The sequence below is a fragment of the Protomyctophum bolini genome (assembly GCF_963924005.1).
Source record: "Protomyctophum bolini genome assembly, chromosome: 17".
NCBI lineage: Eukaryota > Metazoa > Chordata > Actinopteri > Myctophiformes > Myctophidae > Protomyctophum > Protomyctophum bolini.
Genome location: NC_137878.1, coordinates 27,517,895 through 27,540,394, shown reverse-complemented (window position 1 = coordinate 27,540,394; position 22,500 = coordinate 27,517,895). Strand labels below are relative to the sequence as shown.

Below are 22,500 nucleotides of genomic sequence, written 5' to 3'. Positions count from 1 at the left end.
GCACACACTCCAAGGTAATGACATCACATCCTGGTGCTACCACAACATGGCTCCCCAGCACACACTCCAAGGTAATGACATCACATCCTGGCGCTCCACAACATGGCCCCCCAGCACACACTCCAAGGTAATGACATCACATCCTGGCGCTCCACAACATGGCCCCCCAGCACACACTCCAAGGTAATGACATCACATCCTGGCGCTCCACAACATGGCTCCCCAGCACACACTCCAAGGTAATGACATCACTTCCTGGCGCTCCACAACATGGCTCCCCAGCACACACTCCAAGGTAATGACATCACATCCTGGCGCTCTACAACATGGCTCCCCAGCACACACTCCAAGGTAATGACATCACATCCTGGCACTCCACAACATGGCTCCCCAGCACACACTCCAAGGTAATGACATCACATCCTGGCGCTCCACAACATGGCTCCCCAGCACACACTCCAAGGTAATGACATCACATCCTGGTGCTCCACAACATGGCTCCCCAGCACACACTCCAAGGTAATGGGTTATAATATATGCGCACACGCCATTTTGGAAATAACTTACTCCCTACTTCCTTCAAACAGATAGGCAGAGCAGGCAGTTGCCTCTAGGGCGCCATGAGGGGAGGGGGTCACACACTAAGCTTTTTTTCCCCTCCTAACTCATATATATACATGTATATTATTAGTATATAATTAATAGAAAAATGCCTCCATTTCCCAGAACCCTTTGCATGCCATGGATGTTTTTGCAATGACATCATCAAAACGCGTTACCTATCCCATTCTTTTTTTTATTTATTTTTTTTTTTTATCCCACGATTTTGTAACCCATTTTTCACCCCTGTGTCAATCATCTAATGTGATCCTGGGCTCTACACACCCTCCACCAACCTAGTCCCCATATATGGGGGACAAGGGGAGAGCAACGGACTTGAACTCATGCTTCCTTCATGCCTGAGTGTCCAAGTTGCTCCTTTACACCTGACAGGGGGGAGTTTCCCTGGTTGGACGTAGCGCGTGGCAGGAACACGTTATTCCAACCAGTTCCTTTCCCCTCCATCAGGCGCCCCGGCTGGCAAGGGGGAGGCAGTTTACAAAAAAAATGACAATACAAAAAAAGAAAAGGAAAAAACTACAAGGCTGCATTTTTCATATTAGAGGATACATTCATTGAAATCCTCATACAATGCCTGTATGTCTTAAGTTAAAATGTATTAAAAACGCGGATTAATAGTGGTTAGATAGAGCTTTAAATGCCTCTCATGCGGAAGGTTGAGGGTTCGAACCCTGCCTGGGGTCGATTTCAGCGAGGGCATGCGGTCGCAACGGGTTCCCAACGCCAATTTAAATGGGATCAGATCTGAGCCAGGTCTCCTGAGGAGGCGTGTCTGAAGTATTCAATGGTTCAATCAGTCCTCGTTTGTTTGTCTCTGAAGACACCCAGGTGGGACAGGGCCAGAGGAACCAAGCCAAAGAGACGGGGAAGACGAGACAGGACAACCACGGTCAGCAGCACAGGACGGTGGTGATGAACGGCACGTACGATGTTCAGGTAAGACAGGGACCGCACGCACACACGCACGCACACACACACACACACACACACGCACACACACAGGCACACGCACACACACACACACACACACACACACACACACACGCACACGCACACACACACGCACGCACGCACACACATACAGTACGTACTGTACATTTTGGCAGGTTTTTTTGGCAAGTTTCAGGTTGACAAATTAATTTGTACCTGAGACTGCCAACGTGCAATATCCTTCGTCGTGATGGGAAAAAACCGGCACGGTATTTCTTTCTTTTCTTTCTAGAGCCTTTATCTCCAGGTTGAAATAATTGAGAAGAACTGACATACAAGGAATTAAATAGTTGCTGTCGGGGTAGAAACCTCTTATCTCCATAATATTCTAACTTTGTTGTGCTTTCTCCTAAATTCACAGCCATGCAACGGCGTCACAAATGCATCAAAAGTATCAGATCTACAAGCTCAAAACACACCACTTTGCTATTTTTTTATTTTAATTCTGAAAAGGAACACGTTTTTTACATAATAAGGTTTCCCGACAGACGAAATGCAAATAAATCAATGGACCAATATTGCAAGTTATTTTGAAATTGATTATTATTATTTACTTTTTTACAAGTCAAGCTTCTATTCTATGTACTGTTTACATTACCACCACAACATTAGATACTATCAATATAAATTGATATTTAAAGAACCATGCCATTATTATTGCACCTATACAAGTCATGAATACTATGCTTTACATTACTATGGACAGAGCATAAACAGCTTTATCCTAATACTGTAGCTCAAAAAGTGATAAAACCCACCTTAAAATGATCTGCTTCTACAGCCCATATTAATTTAATTTGTAAAATAATAAGCTTTTCTCCAGGGACTATTTTCGACAAGACTTTTGAAATGCATCTACAACTCTTCAACCGCATTACAATGAAACAATAGCATAATATCAAAATAAAATAAAAGAGACATAAAGTTCACTGGTGCTGCTTGTTTCAAGTCTCTGCAAGGTGATTTGCATTATGCTGTAATGAATGGAAACAGTAATGTAAAGTATACAATATATATGACTTCAAATGTGACTGAAAACACTAGAATCATTCTGTATTCAAAATCACACGTGGTATTTTGCTGTGTCAAAAATAGTATTTTGCTTTGTCAAAAATAGAATTGCTATTAATTATGAGTCATTGACTAATCGGTTAAAAGTAGGTGTTGGTGCAGTTGCACCAGAAACATTTAAAAGAAAATGCAATCATTTTTTCAATAATAATGTGTTACGGCTGTGGCCGTATTTGTTCCGTTACTCGGAACGTATTTCTGTCAAGTTGTCCCATACGTACGTTGATAATTCTTGATAAGTGATAATTCAAACAGTACAGGGATGGAGTAACCTTACAGTATAACAATACGTTGTAAAAGTAACATATTTTCATATGCTTGTAAATCTAACCCCATAACTGAAGTGAATAATTTATTGGTTTGTACAAGCTGTAAGTGATTTGCAACATAAGGCTGTGTGTGTGTGTGTGTGTGTGTGTGTGTGTGTGTGTGTGTGCGTGTGCGCCAGAAATCAATCTTGTTGAGAGGGTGGGACTGAGTGAGAAAGCGGTTACTAATTTGTCTGGTGGGGAGTTTGTTGTTGAACATTGTAAAACGTTATAGATGGACAGGCTCAAACACGCGGACAAACAGGGCACCTGGCAGACAGTCACTGCACACGCACGCACACGTGCGTGAGCACACACACACACACACACACATTCAATGCAGACACACACACGGTATGTGTACAGTTTTACAGTCTGTAATGCGGTGGATTTGGTTTTGATTAAATGATGAGGGGCTGATACATTAACATTTCATTGTGTACTAAGAAAACCAAATATACCTTTTTACCTTTCTTTTCTTTTTTATTAGAAATAATAGTTTTAATCAGTTCCTTTCCTCATTCATTCCACATGCCAATTTATACAAATAATTTAACTGGGCTAAAGAAAACCCCACTGGTTCAATATAGATTCATGCTGTGTAATGCATTTTATATCCATAAGTAATTTGTATCTTTAATCAATGTTATTTATTTTTTTGGAAACCTTTATAACATATATTATTCTTTCTAAATAAACCAGTGATTCCAACGTGTCGGAGCATTCCACATTTTGGTGGCAGAGTGGTCGAACGTGAACGTTCCTACTAGTCTTCCAGACTCTTGAAAACACTTTACAATGTATTTCACGTCCACTCAGTCACACACCGATGATGGAGGAGGAAACCATGCGAGGCACGAACCTGCTCATCAGGAGCACTTAGGGCTTCAGACTCAAGGACGGCTGCTTTATACCTCCTGAGACACAGCTGCCTCATTACACCACATTATGAAATCACCCCACAATGCATTATGAAAGGCCGTTGGGCACAGCCTATGGCCACTAACACAACCCTTGCAGTGCATATCATCAGCGCCGAATGAAACATTTGGACATTTATCTGGCACGTGACAGCAATGATGTCATTAACGGTGACCTGAGTAGTGTCTGAAATGTGGTTTGTATTTATGAGTTCACTATAGTCCCCTACAGAGTATGGCCTATAGGGTGTAGTGAGTATAGTGAGTGACTGAGGGATTTGGGACAGAGCCTAAGTCATGGCACAAATCTACTGCAACAGTTGCCCCATCTGTCTGTCTCCTTTGGCTGCTTCATTTGCGTGATAACATTTATTTGTTGAGGATTACCATTATGGATAGGAAAATATATAATTTTTTTATTGTAGCGATACGACACGTTGTGAACTTGTAGATCTGCTATATTTGGCATGAAACACAGACACACAGTGGAGTATGAATCAGGTTTATCGAGAAAATAACAACCGCACACTGTCGCTTGCTCAATAAAGAAAGGTATTGGTCAAATATAAACTATTTAATCCAATAGCATCCGGTAGATAGTAGATACGCGAAGGTCTTTGACCGAAACATTGCTATTGTAAATAAAACACAGTGTGCTTGTGTTGTGTCTTCTCCTTATCCATTACATTGTGTATGCTCCTCCAACGCTGAACTCTGCTCAGGTGTGCAGAAGACTTTCTTTACCAGTTCTATTACATCAAATATACACCCACAACACTGACACAGGTGCTAAAAACAGACATAAAAGCACTGCTCGCTAAAGCAAAGTACAGTGGAAACACACATAATATATGTGGAAATTTGATTTTTAAAATATATTTGAAAATCCAAAGTCTGTATTATGAAGCTTATCAAGTTACACTATCTGACAACCAGATGGTACCTTAACACAATATGAATGCCTCCTACACAGTCTGACTGGGACTGCCTTTGCAATACTGCCACCAAGCTAATGGTTCTGCTTATTTGCTTGGCTCTACTACGCAGCCGGTCAAAGTGACGCGACCAAAACGGGACCATGACTTAATTCTCGTGGAGCAGATAAAAAATAGTTTCTTTCAGAAACCACACAGTATCTTTGATTATAATTAAAATGGATGTCTGGACAATTAAGCAATCCACCAAAAGTGGCAGGACTTAATTGTCCCTACCCAAATATATACCCGTGGTGTGAAAACACGACACCAGTCTACTCCAGTTTATAAATACTTTGTAATGTGAGGAGATTATTAATGTGGGTGTGTCCCATAAATTTACACTACTAGTATCGGCTATCCAAATGGGCAATGGACTCTTTACTGCTGCCTTTTATTTAGGGTTTTCATAATGTTCTTAATCTCTTTTATGTTATTCTTATTTCCTTTTATCAGGTTTTTGTTCCGCGCTACAAGTTTAATGCTTTGTGTACGGAATTTTGAATCGCCCTGTTAACCTGTGTTTTTAACCACATAAACCCTGTATACATAGATGACCGGAGTCCCTCAGGGCTCTCTACTTAGGGACGCTCCTTTTCCCTCCCACTAAATCCTTCTGTCTACACGCTCACAACGCGTTGCTGAGCCTGTAGATCTGCTATACTTTGGCCAAACATTCGCCCCCAGCAGCAGCATAATGGGGACACAAGGGTTAATGTGGTGTCTGAGACCACATCAGGGCTTAATGGAGCCCTTAATATGAAATCATTACCCAACTTTGTCACACATTAGTATGTGATGATAAGACTAGCAGGCTGGAGGTGGCAGCAGCACGGTGGCTTCAGACCTGACGGTAACGGAAAGGTCAATGGTTTCAATCTGTGCAGCAGGCCAACGAGTGGCCGTCCGGCATCATGATGAAGGAGTGTGTTTGTCCTGTGTGAGTGTACTTGACCGCTGACACTATATCCTGCTAGCTGATCACTCAGTCTGTCTGAGTGCGCTTGGACCAGTGATACTGTCTGACCTCTAGTTGAAACCTGTACAGTATGTAGTCATACAACAGTGGGGCGGCTGTGGCTCAGGAGGTAGAGCAGGTCGTCCAATGACCCATGGGTCGGCGGTTTGATTCCCGGCTCCTCCTCCTGTCTACATGTCGAAGTGTCCTTGGGCAAGACACGGAACCCCAAACTGCTCCCGATGTGCTGGTTGGTACCTTGCATGGTTTCCGCCGCAATCGGTGTATGAATGTGTGTGTGAATGGGTGAATGTAATGCACAATCTATGTAAAGTGCCTTGGATAAAGGCGCTATATAAATGCACCATTTACCATTTAACAGTGCCGTGCTATACTCTACTCTACACTGATAAAACTGCAAGACCTGGACAAAACTATACAACTCACAATGTGCCGTTGGGAGTTTTAGATCTGCAGTTTGTAGCGCGGTGCACGATCAAACGATCACGCTTAGTGTAAGTGACTGCAACTCCACAGCATAAGCAATGTGCAGAAAAATAAACGGATTCCTTCAGCCTAAAATAATAATAAAAAAAGGATTTTCATATTCATGCACATTTCATTACATTGAAAAGAATCTCATAATTTCCCTACTAATCTTTTTTCCCCCCATCATGGTCAGGCTACCCCATTTTTGTTAGCATTTAGGTCATGGATTATGGCTTTATGTGTGTATATGAACACTGGAGTTTTGTCTGAAAGATTTAAACAAGATGATCTAATAAACTAGGAGATGTGTGTGTGTGTGTGTGTGTGTGTGTGTGTGTGTGTGTGTGTGTGTGTGTGTGTGTGTGTGTGTGTGTGTGTGTGTGTGTGTGTGTGTGTGTGTGTGTGTGTGTGTGTGTGTGTGTGTGTGTGTGTGTGTGTGTGTGTGTGTGTGTGTGTGTGTGTGTGTGCGTGTGCGTGCAGTAGTTGAGGAGTTTCGTTTCATTTAAACCAGCAGTCTGTAATGGGCCTAAGTCACGTAATGGACACAGAAAAGCGCATACACACACACACACACTGTCAGAAATAGAAAATCCAGTGGGCTTAAGTCGTCATTACGATGAAAAAGTGAAAGTATAAAAAAAGCGAATGAAAGGGGTCTCTATTCTTTCATTCCCTCCCTACATCTCTCTCCTTCTCCCTCACCCTCTCTCTGTTTCTCTCTCTCTCTGTTTCTCTCTCTCTCTCCCCCCTCTCTCTCCCGCCCACGTTTGGAAAATTCCATGTTGTCATTCGCTGAGACGAAACGCCTCGTCAGCCAATGAGATTGCATTTGGGAGGAAAAGCAGGGTGATGAGGAGAGACCGAGGGAGAAAAACAACAAGAGATGAGAAGGATGGAGCGGGGGGAGAGAGAGAGAGAGAGAGAGAGAGAGAGAGAGGGAGAGAGAGAGAGAGAGAGAGGGAGAGAGCGCAGTAGTTATAATTGGTTGTTGGGCGCTGTAATGAAACATCTGTCAGATGCGTTTAACTTGGCTTCTCCTTCCCCTTTTTTCTTTCTCTCATATCTCTTTTTTTATCCCCTCCCTTCCTCCCATGTCCGTCTGCCTCTCTCTCTCTCTCTCTCTGCGTCCCCTCCCTTCTGCCTCTCTCTCTCTCTCTCTCTCTCTCTCTCTCTCTCTCTCTCTCTCTCTCACACCACCTCTGTACTCCCTCCGTAGCCTTTTCTCCTTCGTCTGTTTCCCCTCTCTCTCTGGAGTGAGTGTGGAACTCTAGTGGCCCTCTGGAGTGAGTGTGGAACTGTAGTGGCCCTCTGGAGTGAGTGTGGAACAGTAGTGGCACTCTGGAGTGAGTGTGGAACTGTAGTGGCACTCTAGAGTGAGTGTGGAACTGTAGTGGCCCTCTGGAGTGAGTGTGGAACTGTAGTGGCCCTCTGGAGTGAGTGTGGCACTCTGGAGTGAGTGTGGAACTGTAGTGGCTCTCTGGAGTGAGTGTGGAACTGTAGTGGCCCTCTGGAGTGAGTGTGGAACTGTAGTGGCTCTCTGGAGTGAGTGTGGAACTGTAGTGGCCCTCTGGAGTGAGTGTGGAACTGTAGTGGCCCTCTGGAGTGAGTGTGGAACTGTAGTGGCTCTCTGGAGTGAGTGTGGAACTGTAGTGGCCCTCTGGAGTGAGTGTGGAACTGTAGTGGCTCTCTGGAGTGAGTGTGGAACTGTAGTGGCCCTCTGGAGTGAGTGTGGAACTGTAGTGGCTCTCTGGAGTGAGTGTGGAACTGTAGTGGCCCTCTGGAGTGAGTGTGGAACTGTAGTGGCCCTCTGGAGTGAGTGTGGAACTGTAGTGGCTCTCTGGAGTGAGTGTGGAACTGTAGTGGCACTCTGGAGTGAGTGTGGAACTGTAGTGGCCCTCTGGAGTGAGTGTGGACCTGACGTCCCCCTCAAACGTGCCATCACCCCTCCATATCTTGTCCCTCTCTCACCCTTCGCCTCTCCCATTCTCTCTCTCTGGACGTCTCTTTTTCTTCCCCCGGCCGTCTCGTTTAGAAATGGTCTTTGATGTTAATCTCGTCCAGTGGTGGAAAAGTACTGTACTTAAGTACAATTTTGAGGTATTTCTACTTCTCTACTACAATTTCCAACACGTTTACTTCTACTCCGCTACATCTCGGATCCAAATATTGTACGTGTACTCCACTACATTTATTTGAACACTTTAGTTACTTTGTAGATCTTGATCATTATTACAAAAACATACACTATCCACTTCAGCCCTGTATACATTTCGGCCATTTGAGAAATATATATATAGTATATTCAAAAGATTTCTATACGTTTTGAAAACTTGTGAAATGAGACATTCTGCACAATGAGTACTTTTTACTCTTGGTATACTTGAAGAACCTTTTGATGCCAATGCGTGTACTGGTACTTTAAAGTTACATTTAGTAAGTAAGACAGGTTTCCACCGCTGGTCTCGTCCCCTAAGTGTTGGCGCTGGGTCTACGGCACGGTGCTGATTGGATGATTGCTGTTGTGAGCTCACACGGCAGTAATAGCCGTCATTTACCTTTCGCACTTGATCCAGTTGAATGAAAGTGAAATTGATCAGATCTTTGACCCGTTTCTCTCCGTCTGCTCCAGTCCTCTCCTCTGAGTCTCTCACTTTATCACTATATATTCATTTCTCACTGTCTTGCTTTTTCTTCGTTTGCTGTGCCTGCACATTTAATGATTATTATTTTTTTCAAGTTAAGCAATTATTTCAGGGGCAGGGAAGTGACCCGACACGTAACATAGGAATAAAAAAAACACCTTTCGGACCAAGTTAAAATAATACAGAGATGCTAATCTGGAGGTTCATTTTAAAATGTCACTTTGGAAAGAATCTATACCTTGGTTGGTATTCCTGGCTTATGCCTTTCATTACCTTAGGCAATTTACCTCCACAATGTGCATGATCACCATCGTCACACATACTTGACAGAACATTGTTTTGGTATGGTTTATTTTAAGAGTTGGCATTTCAGCCTACTGCCAGTCGGAACTCACATTGATATGGGATGGGTATTCTTTCACAAATCTTCTGCAGTATTGGTCACTGCATGGTGACATCATAATTTCATCTGATGACTCACCCAGATTTGATTGGTGTGTAATTAGAGAATCCATTGACCATGTATTAATCTCTCCTTGTTGTTCTCTGTGTTCTCTGGACGGCAACAGGTGATGCTGGGTGGCACACTGATCGGGATTGGCCGGAAGACGCCGGACTGCCAGGGAAACACGAAATACTTCCGCTGCAAATTCTGCAACTTCACGTACATGGGCAGCAGTTCCTTAGAACTTGAACAGCACTTCCTGTCCTCCCACCCAAATAAGGTCAAAACTCCGCCCACCACGCCCCTGCTGGCCAATAACAACCTGACAATCCACGAGAAGGGCAGGAGTCAAGTCTTGGAGGGGGCGGAGCGAGTGGCGGTGAGAGCGGAGGACGACTCGTTGGTCGGGTACTCCGTCCCGGTCAGGGACTGCTCTGATTCGCCGAGCTGGGCCGGGGAGGCGGGTCGAGGAGCCCTCCTGGCGTACTATTGGTGTAAATTCTGTAGCTGGAGTTGTGAGTGGGGAGGAGGTGCCGGGAAGCTCTTGGACCACTACGAACAGAGACACAGGGCGACCACAGGGGGCGCTCTGAGCCCCGGTGCGGGGGAGGACAGAGGAGGGAGAAGAGAGGGAGAACACGTTGTGTCCAAAAGCCGGAAGGATCCAGCATCCACCATCCATGTGTCCAACACAACCCAAGGTAATGCATCCACCATCCATGTGTCCAACACAACCCAAGGTAATGCATCCACCATCCATGTGTCCAACACAGCCCACGGTAATGCATCCACCATCCATGTGTCCAACACAACCCAAGGTAATGCATCCACCATCCATGTGTCCAACACAACCCAAGGTAATGCATCCACCATCCATGTGTCCAACACAACTCAAGGTAATGCTTTGGGACAAATAGAGAGAATTCTACTCACATTGACACACCGTAGTCTAGTCTTGTATTACAAAAAATCACAATCTTGGCTTGGTGTGCGAGTTCTACTTCAGAAATTGGCTCTCGTTTCTGGATTCAAAAGTGCTTTTGCTTTTGATTGATTGATTACTTTATTTGTCAAACAACAGAGTACAGTAATACATTTAGGCTAAAAGGATATGAAAAAAAAGTCCTGGAGACGTACTTGTAGTATAAATCCGTCTTGAATGGAATGGAAACCAATAGTACTCCAGGTCTCTGCCAGAGGCCAGAGCTGAGGACCTCTTTGCAAATGTATTGTGAAATGAAGTGACCCTCCATCATCTTCTACAGCAGTGATTCTCAACCTGTTCCGGATCATGAACTCTAAAAAACTCTAAAAAAAAATTAAACTAACTTTTAGTAGTTCCCAGTTATCCGTATAACAATGAAAACATGCCTCTAAGAAATCATTTGAAAATTGTTATATTAATATTACATTATCATTCAAATCTTTTGTGTCTTGCCAATTATTTGGTGGCCCACTCGCAGTATATCCTGCAAACCCCCAAAGGTTGAGAATCACTGTTCTACTTTGTTCAACATTGTGTTTGTTATGGCGGGTTCTCTCCACACTGTGTTCATAATACACTGTAATGCAATTACACGCTACAAGGCTTGGCTAACAGCTGCTGCAGTACGTGGCTGCTCCACACACTTTGTTGTGTTCCATAATTCATGACGATGCTTAACTTGTGCCTCTAAGGGTTGCACTTTGACCCCCGCCTCTCCTCCTCCTAGCATGGTGATATCATTGACTCCTTCCTTCCTTTGCTCACGACTTGTTCTGTGTCCTCGCTGCCTGTAGGAGAGGTGGCCGGCGGCGACTCGGAGGCCGTGGTGACCAGCTACAACTGCCAGCTGTGTGACTTCCGCTACTCCATGGCCCACAGTGCGGACGTGATCGTGGTGGCGCCGCTGCTACTGCACTACCAGCACAACCACGCCATCCACCGATGCTGCATCCAGCACTGCATGTACTGTCCACAGGGACTCTGCCAGCCCCAGAAACACCTGGGAGAGGTCAGATTGGGATTTATTAGTAGTATTACGTCGTAGTGCATTGCATATATCTAAAATACATTGTTCTTTATGTGATGTGGAAAATGAGCAAAAGGAAGGACAGGGAAGTGCACAGCAGTGCACGGCAGTGGCTCAGGAGGTAGAGCGGCCATCTTGGAATCAGAAAGGTTCCAAGGTTTCATCCCCAGATCATCCCGGCTGTTTGCGGAAGTGTCCTTTTAGCTTAGCACAACACTTACCCCATAATGTCTTTTCATCTAAGCATTCGTTTTCTGGCAACAAAACAAATAATGTGCTTTGATAAAAAAAGAATTGAGTGTATAAAATGTGTGCTGCTGTGTATTATTGTCTTTGTAGGTCTCTCACCCGTTTGCCTGTCGGAAGCCCACCTGTCCCAAATGCTGTTCCAAGTTCCCTCAGAGCACCAAACCACAGGACACCGCACTGGGCTCCAAACCCGGCGCTGCCACCTCGCCCAGCGTAACGCCTCCTAATCCTAGAGGTGACTCAACTATTATGGCTGGACCACATAGGCTACTAACCTCACGTCACCAGGCTTTCCACCTCGGAGGAAAGCCAGGTCTGTGTTACTAAATCGCTGTGTGATCCAGTCTAGGCGTGGTTTAGAGTTGGTCGGACCCACGGTTGTCCGGAACCGCCACAAAAGGCCTCTGCCCAGTCTCTGGACAGCTGGCCTGTTCTGACATCACAATGATGTACTGACATCTGCATAGACTCCATATTTGGGCATGCCTGACAAAGAACTCCATATACGGGCATAAAAGGGACACACAGACATAATAACTGGGTGGGGCATTCATTCCCAACTTGCATCGTTCCAAGAAGGCCAGTGCCCAACGGGCACCGCTCTAGTCATTCAAATGTTTGTGTTTTGCCAGTTATTTGGAATCCGACCAGTGGTCCCCGGTCCACAAGTTGAGAACCGCTGTGCTAGATCTTCATATCCCCAATCATGCTGACCCCACGCTCGTCCTTGTGTTCCTGGAGGTGTCAAAGAAGGATGAGGTCTGGCACGCTCCACAAAAACCTTTATTACCAGAGCGGAAAAGAACATATATAACGTTTCTGCCTCTGTGGCCTTCGTCAGGTACACTGAATAGCAGTGCATGAGACAGGTATATATAAAGGTAGCAGAGTGGGCAGACACAAATCAACACTAAGTGAGCACACCCGGGGACGGAGCCCCACTTTGGGATTGAACTTGGCAATGACACTCAGAACAAATACAGAAGCCATTAGTATCCCTATGTGGTGTGCAGACAGACCTCATCCTTCTTTTGCAGTTTATTTATTTTGTTCGAGCACCCGTTTATTTTTACTGGGATTGTTTGTGCACCTACTATAGGTGTCACCCACCTATGTCAGTGGTTCCACAGTGGGGTCCAGGGACCCCCAGGGGTCCTTGAGGGATTTCCAGGGGATCCCCAGCTAAATGATAGTTAGGAACCAAATGGACCCTTATGGGTCTGTAACTCAGAGAGTGTACAAATTTGTATCATTTTGGGGGTCCTTGACATGAAAAGGTTTGGGAACCACTGACCTATGTGACCAGTGTGTTGTTGTTGTTCTTATAGGAGTCACCCACCTATGTGACCAGTGTGTTGTTGTTGTTGTTCTTATAGGAGTCACCCACCTATGTGACCAGTGTGTTGTTGTTCCTATAGGAGTCACCCACCTATGTGACCAGTGTGTTGTTGTTCCTATAGGAGTCACCCACCTATGTGACCAGTGTGTTGTTGTTCTTATAGGAGTCACCCACCTATGTGACCAGTGTGTTGTTGTTGTTCTTATAGGAGTCACCCACCTATGTGACCAGTGTGTTGTTGTTGTTCTTATAGGAGTCACCCACCTATGTGACCAGTGTGTTGTTGTTGTTCTTATAGGAGTCACCCACCTATGTGACCAGTGTGCGTTCGCCACCGCCGACATCGACGTGCTGCTGCAACACTACGAAGGCTGCCATACCCTCGCCAGCCTAAAGGGGGCGCTGCCGCCTCGCGTCAAGGCCGAGGAGGAGGCGGGGAGAGAGAAGGACGGAGGAGGAGGAGGAGGAGAGGGGGAGTACTCGTGTACAAAGTGTCACTTCATCACAGAAGTGGAAGAGGAGATCTTCAGACACTACAGGTGTGTGTGTGTGTGTGTGTGTGTGTGTGTGTGTGTGTGTGTGTGTGTGTGTGTGTGTGTGTGTGTGTGTGTGTGTGTGCGTGTGCGCACGCGTCTAATTTATTTCATTTAAAGAGCATTTATTGGCAACAGCAGGCGTCAGAACCTTTAAAAGGTATAAAGGATGCTCTGTCTGCTCGACGAGACTGAAATGATCTCCCAAAAACATTCTGTTTCAACACAATCTAATCTAAAGTGAGTGCTTGAGCATTTTGCATGTCATAATTTGTAAAAGACTATGCAATTAAACCCTTCAAAGTCAGGGAAGAGACAGTTCCCGTCTTAAATTCAATAAGCCACATTCACACGTGTAACCGCGTTATTCAATGTCACAGCCTTTCAGCCGGTCGCTGATCGAATGCTACACTGGGTTATTGAATGAGTCAGTGCTCCGTTTACAGTCAATGGGTGAATGTTGTAGTTAATTGGATGCCTCTCCTGCAGAAGGTCCCTCTGTGTGTATACAATACAACATGTGTGTGTGGGTGGCTGTTATGTGCAGCAGAGATGGGATTGCCGGGTGTCCATCCGTGAATGTTTTTATTGCGGGGGGTCTTCAACGTCTTCATGGCCAAGGACCCCTTATCTGACAGACACACTATTATTGTAGAAAGTTGTGTTGCAGATTAAACTTTGTCATAGATTTAATAAATTCATTGACCTGTTTGACAGCACTACTGTATCCTGTGTAGGTACTTGCGCGGGCGTGTAGTCTCGCATCAATCATACCAAAACACAGAAGATGACTGCCAGTCAATAACTGGCTGCTATTTATATATTTTTATATCACTACATAATGTCATGTCATTGACCTTAATGGCTTAAAGGATAGAATGATTTAAAACTAGAAAAAGTACCCTTCTGGGCACAGGTCTCCACCAGCTGGAGGATAGGAGAGTGTGTGATGTAATGTTTGGCAAAATGTTTAGGAGAATGTTTGCATTTTGTACAAATCGCCACAACTCCTCAACACAGCGTCCGATTGCGGTGAAACTGTGCATGCCTATTCCCACTAGGCTGAGGAAGAAATGCCACTTGACAGTTTTCAAATCAGCCTCATGGTGGCGCTACAACAGGCAAAGTTGCGTGTCACACACACACACACACACACACACACACACACACACTACTGCTGCTGCTACCACTACTATTAGCATTACTAACATCTCTTTGATTGAAAGTCCTCCCCAGAGCAGCAGCTTCTCCTAGAGATGATCAGCTCACTGGTGTGGAACCTTTAAACATCTAGTCAGAGCTGTGTGTGTGTGTGTGTGTGTGTGTGTGTGTGTGTGTGTGTGTGTGTGTGTGTGTGTGTGTGTGTGTGTGTGTGTGTGTGTGTGTGTGTGTGTGTGTGTGTGTGTGTGTGTGTGTGTGTGTGTGTGTGTGTGTGTGTGTGTGTGTGTGTGTGTGTGTGTGTGTGTGTGTGTGTGTGTGTGTGTGTGTGTGTGTGTGTGTGTGTGCGAGAGTGTGCGTGTCCGCTGTCCGTGCTTGCGGATGGGAAAGCGGGTGAGGGATGATCTGCCCACATGATGGTGTGTGTGCCGTCTGAATGCGTAAGACGGCGATCCTGGTTATGTGCTCTGTCTGTATATGAAGGTGTGTGTGTGGCCTCCTGCATAAGGCAGCCTCTGTTTCACAGACCGCCCGCAGCCTGGAGGAAACACACACACACACACACACACACACACACACACCACTTATTTATGTTGTGGATTTTCAGTGATAGAAGGAAAAGGATATGCAGAGACGGTGGAAGAAAGATGGATGGATGGATGGATGGACACACACACACACACACACACACACGCACGCACGCACGCACGTGCGTGCACACACACACACACACACACACACACAAACCCATATAGATACATTACAATTTGACACAGGCATCTCTCACTGAGATTTCTGCCACAAATCGATGAAAAGATTTAAACGTTTGATACAGGATACCGTAAGTCTAGGAGAGAACGGAGCATGAAGAAGGACGAGGGGGGGAGAGAGAGGGGGGGGGGGTGAGATGGAGAGAGGGAGAGGGGGGGGGGAGGGGGAGAGAGGGAGAGGTGGTGAAGGAGGGAACCAGCGGAGACGAGACAGTGTGGGCTAGTTGATGATGGCGACGGTCTCTGAATGAAAAGAGGAGAGGATTCCACAGTCCACTCACATCCATAACAGTCCTTAAAGGACCACTTCCCCACTTTTTAACCTATCTTCATAATATAATAGGTCCTCACTAATAATCATGGTAAAATGGCACAATTCTTTCCTACTCAGTCTGTGTCTCATAGCAGGGCTGTGGGCAGTTCAGAAACACGTCCACCGGTGACATCATCGTTAGGCAGATTTGTTTTTAAATATATATATTTTTTTCAAAAAGAACGATGGCTTCCATTATCTCATTGCAACTTTTCAGGACTAGAAAGCCTGCAGTTTCTATTAGCTTGGATTCCCCATCGATGATGTCACTGGTGGACGGGTTTCTGCCCTCAGTCCTCCTATGAGACACAGACTGAGTAGAAAAAATGGTGCCATTTTATCATGATTATTGCTGAGGACCTATTATATGGAGAAGTGGTCCTTTAACAGTTATTTGGAGTGCAATTCAAATAAAACTACCGGTATATAATGAAGACGCTTTCACAAGGGCTTCTGAGATCAACCTCGCCTGGAATTATAGACGGAGATGAGCTGACAGGAATAGCTCATCTCCGACAGTAATAACAAGAAGTGATAACTGGTGACCAGCTGTATTGTTTTATTGTTACACAGGGTCCCATTGTTACACACGGTCCCATTGTGGTATGTGCTAATTTAACACACACAACACCTGGTAGCATGCTGAGTCCGTAAGCACAACGATTAACACATTTTGTGTCTCAAGTCTTGACTTGTTGCGAACGCAGTGAGCACTTACTATGAGACCAACAGATCATGTCTGTCTGTGTGTCTGTCTGTCTGTCTGTGTGTCTGTCTGTCCCGCTATACGTCCAAATATGGAGTGTGTTGCATCAGCAATCACTCAGCTCCATATATGGGCACAAAAGGGGCCAGGTCCACATATACAGTAACAGCGGGACAGACACACAGACAGACAGACAGACAGACAGACATGATCTGCAGGGTCTCAGCTGCGTTCGCTTCCCGCGTTTGCGTGTCTTACTGGTGATCCGGTGCATTCAAAGTAAAAACTTTCCATTTTGCTACCCATCGCTGACTTTGAATTGATTTCTTCTCGCGGAATAACTTTGTAAAGGTTGCCCGAGATGCTTTGCTGTGTACGTTGGATGAGGATAACATGCCCAGAACCAGTTTGCTATGCATGGAAGGTCTAGACTATTGTATGTAGACACACACCATTGAAAGTGTGAAATTAATTAACTGATTGATTTGGCACAGTAATGATTCATGGAGCGAAGGAGCATTTGTTATATATACATAGAGAGAGAGAGAGAGATATTTTGGCAGAGTTTTGGTTACTACACCTTATCTCGGTGGTTATTATGTGATGAAGATGTCAGATCTTTCAGATCCCATTCCAATTTGGCTAAGACTGCCTTCCAAAGTACACGGGCCTGGGTAGACAATCAGGCCTTGCGGAGGACACCTGTGCTCCTAGGAATACAGTACCAAAATGATACGGTATTTTTATGTTTCTAAACTGTGATCCTACATAGTGTGACGTGCCGTGGTAGATTGCTGGAACTTCCTTACGCTTTACAAAATACAATGTTAATTTGTTACGTAGAACTCCTCTCTCTGCATCTTTCATGTCGTCTCTGTCGGGTGGAAACCACATAATATGAGGTTTCCACCCGACAGAGACGACATGGAAGTCGAATCCTGAAAAGTGACATAAAAGGGACATATTATTATGTCCCTTTTATGTCACTTTTCAGGATTCAAATTCAACAACAGAAGAAGTTGCAGATCTACAAGCTGCGGAACCTGCCACTTCATGGCGTGCTTTAACCCATTCTGACCGGGCACCCATTTTGGTGTTAGCATCATGTTATGCTTTACCTATTGAAAAATAGCAGATCTACAAGCTCATATCGCGCCACCGAGTGGCGCGATACGAGCTTGTAGGTCTGCTATTTTTGAAAAATTCGAAGAACGACTGACATTTTTAGAATCTGATCTCAGGTCAGAATGGGTTCATCAGACCAGTGTGTGTCCAGTGGAAACCTCGTATGAATCTGATCTCGGGTCAGAATGGGTTAAGCTTGTGGATCTGCTGCTTGTGATGCTTTAGTGTGATGCTGCTGACAGTATGATCACATACTGTAGGGCATTCATCTACGTAAAAACACAACGTTTGTAAATGAGAGGTTTCCGCCCGACAGCAATGATACAGCTTGTAAAGAGGTAAAAGACGACTGACTAGTCAACTAAATCGACAACTAGTTCAAAGTCGTCAGTGGTGAAACCCCCCTCGCATGTGTCTTTGTCACATGTGCCGTCGGGTCCTGCAGAACACAGCTGAGCAAATTTGACTTCAATTAAAATGACAAAGTGCAGTGCGTGGCTCGTATCAAGTTGGCGTATCCTGTGTCTGATTTGTTCCATCGGGAGAGGGACTGATTGAGGGTGTACAGTGTGTCAGGCAGATGCTGCCTGTTGACAGCACTCGCGGAGAAAGGTGGACTGGATCAGCAAGAAAGAGAAGATTACTGTTTTGTGAGCATCTGTGACGGACGGAGTGAGAGAGAGAGCGTGAGTGGCTGAGAGCGTCTGTGTGCGTGTGCGTGTTTGGTGCTGACAAACACAGAGGCCACTGTCTCTTTGTTCAGCATCTGGAGGTGTTTAACTCCACAAGGTAGAAGGTAACAGTACGTATGCACACACACACACACACGCACGCACGCACACACACCCACACACACACACACACACACACATATAAATGCAGACATATGTTTTCACTGGCAAATATTGACGGCTTTTTATCTGTTAAGAGTCCAAATCATATTGTTAAAGCCATTCCAGGATAAATATGACATCTCTTTTTAGGATGGTCCGTGGACAGTTTACTGGCTCCAGGCACAAACTGGAGGGTTTCTGTCGGCTGGAAACCAAACTAATTCAAAAATGGCAAAAGTAACAGATTCACAAGCTGGAAGCGCGTCTGCTACTTGTGATGCTTTCGTGTGACTCTGTTGTATGATCAAGTAGGGTGTTAATTTATGTACTGTATTGTTTGTAGTACTCTTACTGCACTGTACTTTACTACTGGTACTGTACTGTACTACATGTACTTTAACTGTACTGTACTACTCGTACTGTACTGTACTATACTGTACTATTCATACTGTACTACGCGTACTGTAGTGTACTGTACTGTGCATACTGTATTGTACTGTACTGTACTGTACTGTACTGTACTGTACTGTACTGTACTGTACTACTCTTATTGTAATCTGGTGTGTGTGTTTGTGTGTGTGTGTGTGTGGGGGGGGGGGGGGGGGGGGGGTCAGCTGCAGGGGTCAATGGGTCCTGCTCAGACATACATACAGACACACGCACTCCGTCAGGTTTCGATGCGATATAGAGAGTACTTGGTGTTTATCAGAGAGAGGATAACATTGGAGACATGTATTTGTTTCATAGGGAAGGGAAGAGATACACACTCATGCACGCACGCACACACACACACACACACGTCACTGACAACACACAGAGAGAGAGAGCGGATAGCGACTGTGATTCACTGTGAGTGTAAATTCATGCCTAGTATCAATAGAAGGCACTCAACGTCAGGAGAGAAGTTTCTTCTCTGTCTAATTATATGTGAACGTGTGCATTATTATTATTATGAATTATATGTGAACGTGTGCCAGACTCCAGAGTCCATGTCTCTCTGGAATGCAGCTCCGCTACTCACAGCTTTATTATATTTATTTCCCATCAAAGCTTTGCCGCTGGCTCGTCTTGCCCAATATGTACAGTATCTGTTTCCTCCCATGTCAATCATGTGGACTTCAGTCCTGCACGTTGTGGGCCACTGTGACTGCTTGCCTTTTTTTTATGATCTCCCGTGCGGACTGCAAAGTTAGGATGGGATGTTGGACGATCGCGGCTTCTTCGGCGATTGATGGAATTTATTGGCGTTGTGGCCTGTTAGGATTTGAGGTGGATTGTCTGTGGGAAACCATACCAGGCTCATTGTATAGACCACATATCCCATGAATGGGATATGACCACTATGTAGAGCTCTAGACACCCACTTTTGGTCCATTAGTTGATTGACTGATTCTATTAGTCGGAAATGTAAACGCCACATGGTACAGTAAGGCATTAAAGCTAAAACACAAAAAGAAGGCCCATGGTCGTCTTATGTAATCAATTCATCAACATGACATACAAAATTAAATTGATGATACATGTCGGCAACAATTACAAAGCCATTTTTTACTATTTAAAAAAACCCTTTTGAAATTGTTCAAATAGATGATCTACAAGCTCACAATGTCTCGATGTAGATCGGCTAGTTGAACTATTTTAAAATGTTTTTCAAAATAGTAAAAAATGGCAAATTAGTTTAGGGATAAGGGATAAAGATGGAGCCCTATACAAAAGAGATCACATTTCTCCTGATAGGTCTCTTTTCAGGCCATGTTTGTTCTAAATCTGGGTGGTACCAGGTCATGGTCGCTCCCTCTGGTGTTGTGGGTGTCACTCAGTTTGGAGAAGTAGTTGGACAGGTATGAATGTATTGAATGTACACCAGCCTCCGCACCATGAGGCGACCGGGCCTTCTGCCACACAGCCCCATGTCTGTGGAACTCTCTCCCTTCCCTATGCACCTGACCGGGCCTTCTGCCACACAGCCCCATGTCTGTGGAACTCTCTCCCTTCCCTATGCACCTGACCGGGCCTTCTGCCACACAGCCCCATGTCTGTGGAACTCTCTCCCTTCCCTATGCACCTGACCGGGCCTTCTGCCACACAGCCCCATGTCTGTGGAACTCTCTCCCTTCCCTATGCACCTGACCGGGCCTTCAGCCACACAGCCCCATGTCTGTGGAACTCTCTCCCTTCCCTGTGCACCTGAGAGCACCCTAGTCCACCCACTATTTTAAGAATGGACTAAAGACCCACCTTTTTAAGAAAGCATTTCCTTAAACATGTTTTACCTAGTCTTTTAGCTTAGCCATGTTGGGTTATTGATCACGCTCCGTTATGCTTACGGTGTTGCTTATGCTTCTTTCATTGTATTTCATTTTTTGCCATGCTTTGTAGCACTTTACCATACCATACCATACCATCTTTATTTATATAGCACATTTTAAAACAACAACGTTGTACCAAAGTGCTTTACAGTAAAACATTAAAAAACACAACTTCATTTAAAAACCACAAAAACAACCACGAACAACATGCACAGTGTCACATTAAACATCGAAACATCTCATACTGTGCTTGGAAAAGCCAAGGAATAAAGGTAAGTCTTGAGGCGTGACTTAAACACCTGGAGGGTGGGGGCTTGTCTTGTGTGCAGAGGCAGCTCATTCCAGAGCTTGGGAGCTGCCACTGCAAAGGCTCGGTAACCTCTGAGCTTCAGCCTGGTTTTAGGCACCACCAGGAGAAGCTGGTCAGAGGACCTGAGCGTCCGTGTCGGAGCATAGGGTTTCAGCAGCTCAGATAAATAACTGGGTGCCAAACCATTTAGACACTTAAAGACAAAGAGCAATACTTTAAAGTCAATCCTGTATCGCACAGGAAGCCAGTGGAGGGAGGCTAGTACAGGGCTGATGTGGTCTCGCTTACGTGTGCCTGTAAGTAACCTAGCAGCTGCGTTCTGGACTAGCTGTAATCGAGAGATAGAAACCTGGTTTACTCCAATATACAGGGCATTACAGTAGTCAAGGAGGGATGTCATGAAAGCATGAATTACAGTTTCAAACACAGAGCGGGATAGACAAGACTTAACCTTAGATAGCCTCCTAAGCTGGAAGAAGCTCTTTCTTACTACTTCATTTATCTGTTTGTCCATCTTTAGGTCAGAGTCGATTTTGAAACCTAGATTGGTGGCAGTAGGCCACTTTGAGATTCGTGAGAATGTAAAGCGCTTTATAAATAAAATGCATTATTGTTATTATTATTATTGAGGGCACTGTCTCTTTGACGATCTTAAATACCACTCCCCGTGATATTTCCGCCATGCATTATCGTATGACCACATGGACCCTGCAGACGTCCGTCAGTGCACATCAACGCCATCCCACCGTCGTCAAAGATAATCTCGTCTAAGATAATTCTTAAAGTCAGTTCAGATAATAAATGTCACCGGTAATTGGACATTGTGGAATGTTTTATTCTTCTGTCACACATCTGTTTAACCCCCGACCTTTCTCTCTCTCCCTTTCCCCTTCTGTTCCTTTCTGACATATCTCTCTATCTCTCTCTCTCCATATTTGTTTCTGTTCCATCCCCCCTCTGTCTCTCCCTCTCTCCCTCTCTCAGGCGCGTTCACGCCTGCTGTCGCTGCCGGCGCTGCGACTTCACCGCCCCCGATTCGTCGGCCCTGCTCGACCACTTCAACTCCGCCCACTGCCGGGACTCCTCCCCCTCGTTGAGCTCGTTGACGGCGACGACGATGAGCTCGCTGCTGGCCACCTCCCTGATGGCGACCTCGCTGGCGACCACGCCCTCGCTGCTGGCGCTGTCGGCCAACGGCTGCTCGGCACCCTCCACCCTGGCCATCAAGGAGGAGAGCAAGGCTGACCTCCGCCTGCTCTACTCCCTGGCGCCGCCCGAGGCCCGGCTGGCGGAAGGAGAGGTGGGGCTGGGCGTGGTGAAGAGCGAGGGGGGAGGAGGAGAGGAGAAGGACAGGGGAGAGAGGGAGAAGGGCTGGACGCTCGTGGACTCCAGAGGGGGCGAGCGAGGGGGCGAGCAGGCCCACGG

At 45.5% G+C, this 22,500-nt stretch overlaps 1 protein-coding gene across 6 annotated transcripts in view; it reads left to right on the top strand.

Annotated features, from left to right (window-relative positions):
• trps1 (trichorhinophalangeal syndrome I) overlaps positions 1 to 22,500 on the top strand; it is a 170,029-nt gene that overhangs the window by 78,320 nt on the left and 69,209 nt on the right. For 5 of the 6 annotated variants that reach the window (XM_080787927.1, XM_080787926.1, XM_080787928.1 and 2 more), the window contains exons 4-9: positions 1,442 to 1,557; positions 9,543 to 10,119; positions 11,198 to 11,412; positions 11,770 to 11,914; positions 13,317 to 13,557; positions 22,060 to 22,500. The exon at positions 22,060 to 22,500 is cut by the window's right edge and continues 376 nt beyond it. In XM_080787927.1, the coding sequence (XP_080644053.1) occupies positions 1,442 to 1,557; positions 9,543 to 10,119; positions 11,198 to 11,412; positions 11,770 to 11,914; positions 13,317 to 13,557; positions 22,060 to 22,500 (1,735 nt within the window). Of the gene's footprint in view, positions 1 to 143; positions 184 to 1,441; positions 1,558 to 9,542; positions 10,120 to 11,197; positions 11,413 to 11,769; positions 11,915 to 13,316; positions 13,558 to 22,059 lie in introns of those variants that run through there. The other variant, XM_080787931.1, reaches the window with a different exon arrangement.